At 43.5% G+C, this 7,931-nt stretch overlaps 1 protein-coding gene across 1 annotated transcript; it reads right to left on the reverse strand.

Annotated features, from left to right (window-relative positions):
* Positions 1-660: 660 nt before the first annotated feature.
* On the reverse strand, positions 661-4,592 carry mex3b (mex-3 RNA binding family member B). Its single transcript, XM_073837395.1, has 2 exons — positions 4,089-4,592; positions 661-3,364 (listed from the first exon to the last, which is right to left on the reverse strand). Exons 1-2 carry the CDS (start codon positions 4,318-4,320, stop codon positions 1,998-2,000), a joined length of 1,599 nt encoding a protein of 532 aa, XP_073693496.1. The 5' UTR covers positions 4,321-4,592; the 3' UTR covers positions 661-1,997.
* Positions 4,593-7,931: the final 3,339 nt, after the last annotated feature.

Raw genomic sequence — 7,931 nt, forward strand, 5'->3', positions numbered from 1 at the left:
ATACCCACCCTGGGACCAGCCCGACAAAATATTTGCTTCCTGTATTTATTCCCGTCTTGTTAAGAAGTCAAGCTGTGAACCCAACAAAGGGCATGTGTTCTGAATTTAGGTCTAACACTTGTCAGCTCTTTTCTGCGAGCGCTGGGATTGTTTCCTAATAGTTCGGTTTACGAGGGCCGGATTGTGAAGCCAGCATTTGGATGTTTCCATTTTAAACCGATCATTAAGGCCCGTTCGCCGTGCATTTATTTTCTAGGACCAAGGGAATATTCTCAGTCATTCTTTCCACCAAAAAAACCCACATGACACTGCAAACGCTGCTGGAAGGAAGGCACGTTAGAAACCAGCATTGAGAAATGAGGAAAACATGAAGACGTGACTAAACAGCTGACATCAACGTCACCCCTGACCCCACATAAGTGTGTTTGAACCTGTCAGACGCCATACTGATGACGTCACCAGATGAGTAAAAGCCCAACGTGTGTTTCTTCATCACTGCAGCGGTTTTAAAGCCCTAACATGAGCTCAATGGAACATATGCTGCTGTGTTACGAAAGCAAAGGCCTTCTAAGAAAGTTTCCAGTACAAGGAATTTGAAGCTGCACGCATATCAAAAAGACAGGACAGATGTTTCCATAATAAGCGAAGCAACACTTCTCGTTCATGTACCATTTTATTGGACTTATATAGAAATACTTAAAAAAACATGAAGTAGCACCATTACTTAAGTTTTACTTTATCATGTAGAACTTTAAATGTCAGAAAAATAAAACTCTTGATACATTTTCAAATCTTGTTTCAGCAAATATAATATTAGTATTTGACCATGAGGTTAAAGGCCTTTTATCATAAAATAAAATATACTTTGTTTTTAAACTTTGCTCAATAAAGTACATATACGCTCAAGTAACTTCACCTACATATACATAAACAAGTGGTAAACAAACGTATTAAAATAGAAATCCTAAACCTATAGTGGCGCAACAGAACAGAACTCTGTGATACCCACTGGAATCTAATTCATACAAATTTTTAGAAAGCTTAAACGGTTCCTTTTCGTCTGAACGTACTAAGTTTTATACATTTCGACATTTCGTAATAATATAGAATAAAATATGCTTTATATTACTGAATAGAAAATATGCTGGGTGAAACGGATTCAAAAGACATTTTTTGCTGAACCTAGAAACCCATCCGACCCAACAGAATACTGTCCGATGCACAAATGCACATTTCGTGGTCTGAATCGCCATCCGCATTCCGAGTGATATTAAAATAATACAGTGTTCGTCGCCGCGAGGCCATACTAATAAAAAATAAAAAGATATTTGAACCCAGCTACAAAAAAGTTCACTGAACTTAAATTAAAATATCTGTAAACATCTTTGCAATACGAAATATAATCTTTCAAGTCAAAAAAGAATAAAATACTTCAATCTGTAGTAATGTCATCATGAATATTTAAAACTTGTGGAATTTCTGGTTGATCTATACATATATATTTATATATATGTAGGATATGTTGCTGTTCTCCCTCAAAACAAGTTCCATCGCGTAAGCTGCAGTATCTCCACCGCCGCCGTAAGTCTCTCTCTCTCTCTGTGTGTGTGTGTTTGTGTGTGTGTGTGTGTGTCGGTCAGACAGGAAGCCGTCCAGAATCTCCAGGTCTGCTACCAGTACATTCGATTGGCGGAATCGAAAGGCTCGTTTATGCTAACAGTCGACGAACTGACTAAGGTACCTCGGGGTGAGCCCGTCGGCTGTCCTTACTTCATTAACGCTTGCTTGTGTACAGTTGACTAAAACTATTGATTACTAGGCTTTAATATTTAAAACATGCATTAGATGTTGAAAATATTTGTCCCGAGCTACAGTACAGTATGAACAATGACCGTCCCTTTTTGGATACTGCAGCTCTACATACGTAATGTATATACACGTACAATAACACACGTTATTAGGCTCTCACGAAGTCAAGGAGGACACGTGGACGCCGCTTATGAAAATATACGTATAGCCTGAGTAACTGCAGCATGGCAGACGGGGCATTTGGGCTCGTTCCTCTCGCAGATGCGGTTGGCACACTCCATGCAGAACAGGTTGTGGCCGCAGGGCACCAGGGCCGCGATCACCTCGCTTTCGAAGCACACAGAGCAGTCCCGGCTGCCCTTGCGGCTCGTCCCGGATGAGGAGGAGGAGGATGACGAGGAGGATGATGAGATGGACGAGTCGGAGGGAACGCTCTGGTGAGCCGGGGAGTAGCCGGGGAAGCTGAGGGTGCCTCCGCCAGGGTCGCTGCGCACCCGGCGTGCAAGCGGATGCTCGGCGGTGCCGTTTGCCTGGTGCAGCGGCGGGGACAGCCTGGGCTGGCTGGTGCATCCCACTCCGTTGGCTCGGCGCTGGCCCGCCAGCAGCCCGTTGGCATTTGTGGAAGCATTGGCGGCAAACACGGGCGATGAGGCCGAGGTGCCACTGGTGGCGCGCTCGTACTGTGACCACATCAGGCCTGGCGGCGCCGGAGTGGGGTCGAATCCCGGCGACGGGTCGAAGCTCAGGTCAGTGCAATCGGGCGAGATCACCTCGCTGCCGTAGACAAATCCATTGCCGTTGGTGTTCATGTTGATGTTGTTGTTGTTATTGTTGCCGTTGCTGGAGGCAGTGTAGCTGAGGGCGGGGCTGGGTGGGCTGTAGTCGGCCATCCGCGAGCTGCTGTTGTTGCCGCCGCCGCCAAAGTACGAGTCGGTAGAGGCACTCCCCAGAGAGCTGGAGCTGTCATTGCGGTAGTTGGAGAAAGGCTTGCGGCCCGAGGTGGGCGTGACACTGGAGCTCGGCTTGCTCCACAGGCTGGCATTCCCATGCAAGTCAAAGCCCACGTCGGTGCCATTGGCGTGGAAGTCGTTCTCGTCCGTGAACTCGATCAGGCCACCAGTGCGCATGGCGATGTGTGCTTCGATCTCCTCCCGGGCCCGGTCTACGTTCTCCGGCATGCCCGTCACCTCGAACACTGGCTCTTTGTCCCGGCTGGGTGTGACGATGTAGGTGTGCGTCTGCTGCTGGATGCGCTTGATGGTGGCCCCCTTGGGGCCGACCACCAGCCCCACAACCCGGTAGGGCACCCGCACCTGGATGGTGGTCTGACCCGGCAGGTTGGGCGGCCCGGGCACCGTGGCGTTTCCATTCAGGCTGCTGTTTTTGTTCCGTGAGGCTCGGATCATAGAGAAGTGCTCAGCCGCTGAGATGATCTCCCTCCGAGCCATGGCTACATCCTCTCGCCTGCCTGTCACAACAAAGACTGGCTCCTCTCCCCTCACTGGAGTTTTGATATACGTATTGGTCTTTGCTCGCAGGGCTTTAATTTTGCAACCTGCAATTGTGAGAAATCAAAAAAAGCAAAAATAAGACAAAGCAAACACAATCTGGCACAAAACACACAATCAAGCACAGAACAGCACACAGTCTTATGGGGGGACAAAAATGTCACTTTATTTTTTTTTTTTTTTATTAATTCTTTTTTTTTTGGTGTGCGGCATAAATTCAAACCACATGCTCGGCTACTTGACATACAGGGTCAAAAATAGCACAGGGAGAAAAAAAAAACATGCACGCTGAATTCAGGATTTTCCAGAGAGTCTGACCCAACGCAACGCTCTAATCATACTGTCAACAACTTGCTTTGTCCCCTAGTACATCTCGGATAACCTACAGAACGTGTTGTCACCCAGATCCAGGCTGTATAATGTTGTTTCCTGGTTAAGGAAGTCTATTCCCAATAGGCTATATAGGGAGTGTAAACAAAGTCCATTGAGACAAAGAAAGACAGAGCAAGCCGCTGCCTGAAGAAAATGGCACTTCGCTCTAGATATGCAGGAATGTTGTGTGTTTAAGGTGATGATGACACATTAAAGGTAGATATGCTCGGGCTGTGTCAGTGCTCCCTTGCTTTTGTTTGGTCGGACATAAGCAGGGCAGTGCGGTTGAAAATAGGCTATAACCTACATTCCCCATATAACGCACATGCAAATGACTACACATGCTACAATAACAGCATGCACGCATTTCTCTGAACTGAAGAGCATAATGATGATTACCTTGTCTGCCGACGATTTCAGCAACATGCTCGGAGCTGGGAACGGGGACGCATTCGGTCATGTTCACGCTCTTTTTCCTGGGCTCGTTGTCATACAGGGAATTTTCATCGTTATCCATTCCGAGCAGCGAGAGCTGGTCCAGGGCGATCTGTAGGGCTCTTTGGTCATCCAGGGCGTCCCCTTGCCCGCCGCTGCCGCTCCGCTCCATGTCGGCGAACAGCGAACTAGGCATCTTGGATGGGTCTGGAAACAAAGAGGGAAAACTTACAGGAGGAGGGTGGGATTGAGCTGGGAACGGCTGGTTTAAAAAGCTCCACGGGGGCGAACTCAGTGCGCGTCCTCGTTCCTTGTGTCCAAACAACAGTAATAAAAAAATCAGTGCAATCCCGAAGTGCGGAATAAGCGTTATTCCCGGAGACTGGAATGCCGGCGGTGGCGATATTCCCCTTTCGAGTGCGCACCCCTCCCTTGCAGCTCGTTTCTGTTCGCTGTCTGACTCGCTGCAGCCAGACGCGGCACTACCGGAGAATATGTGCGCATGACGTCACCCCGGTCGGACGGGGCAGGGACGGTGCGGCGCTGGGTTGCGATTTGCATACGCCGCGCTCATTGGACGGATGTCGGACGGGAAGGGGGGGTGACCGAGTTCAGCCACAGCTCGCCGCGGCCCGCCCTTTTCTTTTGTGGTCTTATTAAAAAGCAACATAACACATTTTATGTGAATTACAGTTATTGTTTAACTTTCTCGTTTTAATGTCGAGTGTGGTTGAGACCTTGCGTTATAAAAAATGCTCTTGGTTTACATAACTGTGTCTCTTCTGAGGTCTGTTGTTCAGCATCTTTGTCTTCTGTGAAGTCTTTGTGGGTATTAGCTTTACCTGGTAGAAAAACTGTCAAAACAAATCAAATTATGTGCACCCTGGACCACATAACCAGTCTTAAGCAGCACGGGTGTATTTGTAGCAATTGCCAAAAATACATTGTATGGGTCCAAATGATAAATTTTTGTTTTATGCCAAAAATCACTTAGATATTAAATAAAGATCATGTTCCATGAAGATAATTAGTACATTTCATACCGTAAATATATCAAAACTTAATTTCTGATTAGTAATGTGCATTGATAAGAACTTCGTTTGGACAAATTTAAAGACGATTTTCTCAATATTTAGATTTTTTTTTTTTTTTTTTTTTTGCACCATGAGATTCCAGATTTTCAAATAGTTATATCTTCATTTATTTATTCAGCTTTCAGATGATGTGTAAATCTCAGTTTCAAAATTTTTTAAAATTGACCCATATGACTGGTTTTGTGGTCCAGGATCACAAATAACTAACTTTAAGGTGATAATGTTGAAAATGTGCAGATTCGAGCAGTAAGTCTGCATTATTTTTTGGCCTTTTGTTATTATTAACCCCTATGGGTTCACTTAGGAAGTGTGTGCTAATTTAAAAAGTTGAATTCATAAATGTGTCCCTGGACCACAAAACCAGTCATAAGAGTCTGAAATGGAGATCTAAAAGCTGAATAAATTAGCTTTCCATTGATGTATGGTTTGTTAGGATAGGGCAATATTGGTCGAGATACAACTATTTGAAAAAAAAAAATCAAAATACTGAGAAAATTGCTTTTAAAGTTATTCAAATGAAGTACATAGCTATGCAACAATTAAGTGTTGATATATTTACGGTAAAAAAAAAATGTACTGATCATGCAGGAAACATGATATTTACTTACCATCCTAATGATTTTTGGCATAAAAGAAAAAAATTATGCATACGATGCATTTTTGGCTATTTCTACAAATATGCCCATGCTACTTAAGACTGGTTTTGTTATCCAGAGTCACAAATAAATAAACAGCTTTTTTGAGAAATGTCATATGTCACCCTACAAAGATCTTTCTACATGGTTTGATTGCCATCATGTTGGCATCACATGACCAAAGCATAAAACAAGCAAACAAAGCATAAATCAAACAAACAAAGCAATATCCATCATTGTGATGTGTGCAAGACACCTATCCGGTGCAAATCCACTGCAATTATTGGGAGTCAGCTAAATGTAAACAAAACCTTCTTTGTGCACCTTCAATATTAGGCAAGCCCCTTATTATAATAATTTGCATTTAGAGTATATTAGCCACTTAACTTTGCATCTAATTTAGGTTCTACCAAAACAATCTATAATTATTTTCGTTTTCCTCCGAATGACCTTTACATGTACTGTTCAAAAGCTTCAATGAAGGACAACGTGCCAAGACATGCACTCTCTTTGTCTGTCGCACGCCCTCTCCCTCTCTCTCTCTCTCTCTCTCTGAAATACGTTTAGCATTCATTCACATTTCGGTTACAGCGTGCTTATAAAGTGAACCACCAGATTTGTATAATTTATTAAAATATGCATTTATTCAAAACACGCAAAGTCCCTGTCCAAATGACACCAGCCTCTCCTCCTCTCCACTCTAGAAGCAACTTTCAACTGATTGTGCTAAATAATTTTATTTCTTGAGATGTCCTCATGTTTACATCTTGGTCAGTAACATTTGTGCCTAAAATGCATAATATAGAACAAGCCACTGAGATGTGAATTGGTGAAAGTGATTTAAATAAAACAAGCCTCATAATCATCCATTATTGTCAATGAGTCAGTATCCCAAACAATGTCAAACCCAAACAATGCATTTTCTTCACAATTCCATACCAATTTATTTGCGAGTGCATGCGAGGAGATGTCTAATCAATATTTCATCCCATCCACAAATATTGGCATAGACGCCGTTAATGGCCGGTTAGCTATTAACAATACTCTCAAGCACTCTGTCGTTGGCCGGTATGTTAAAGAGCATGATGGAAGTGCTTATTGGTGATCTCCCAATGGATCCCAAAGCATCTACAGGCAAATGCGCCTTTTGTGGCCCGAGCGGGAAGATGGGGTGGGGGCAGGGAAATCTGCTTCTTTTTACACAAAGAAAATTTCAAACCAATTCAGGGGCATTGAAACGAGAAGCACTTTCTTTGTCACCTCACTCCTGAGGAACAATAGGTATGCTAATATTAACTGCCCTCAAACCTGAGAATGTGAGTCAGGGGCTTTTTTTTTTTGTTAATATTCACTCTTTTTTATTCTTCCCCCTTCTTTTTTTTAGTTTAGCACAAGCTAGTTCACAGTCTGAGCTTAAGAGCTGCATTGAGAAACATCTGGAGGTGGGAATTATGCTAAAGCCACATGTATGGCTTATTTCTACGCTTTTTAGCTTCAGAAGCTCAGAGCGAGTCACTTTGATTTGAGATTTGCATAGAGCTTATTCTATACTGTATTGTGAAATCAAACACTGACGGAGCACTACAAGTGTATATATTTACATCTTGACTACTATTCAATTTTCACATGCATGATCATGTTTCATATGTATTTAACACTGGACCGGCCTGCACGCAATGGGATAAAGTTGACTACTCTGAGATATCGCATTGCATGTCCAATGCTAATCAATTGCGTTTACAGACTGTGAAAGGCTGAGGAGCAGCCTCTGTACGTGCTGGCTTCATTTCTCCTTACACACACACACACAGAGCAAGCGGTCGAAAGCCTCAGCCACAGAGTCTGTTTAAAAACCACCACTTCGCATGTCTTTCCAGATCCGCTTCAAAAGTGGGTATGATTGATGTCCTCTCTGTTGCCCAGATGGAGTGACAGACGGAAGATCATTGTCATGACACAACTTTTACGAGGACATCTTTTTCCTGTTAAACTCGTTTTATGACAGCTCACACATTTTATTGCATCCCAAGAAATAAGAAAACATTAAAAAGATGATGGCTCCTCTCTCTATATATGAA

The sequence above is a fragment of the Garra rufa genome, chromosome 3 (genome assembly GCF_049309525.1).
Source record: "Garra rufa chromosome 3, GarRuf1.0, whole genome shotgun sequence".
Lineage (NCBI taxonomy): Eukaryota > Metazoa > Chordata > Actinopteri > Cypriniformes > Cyprinidae > Garra > Garra rufa.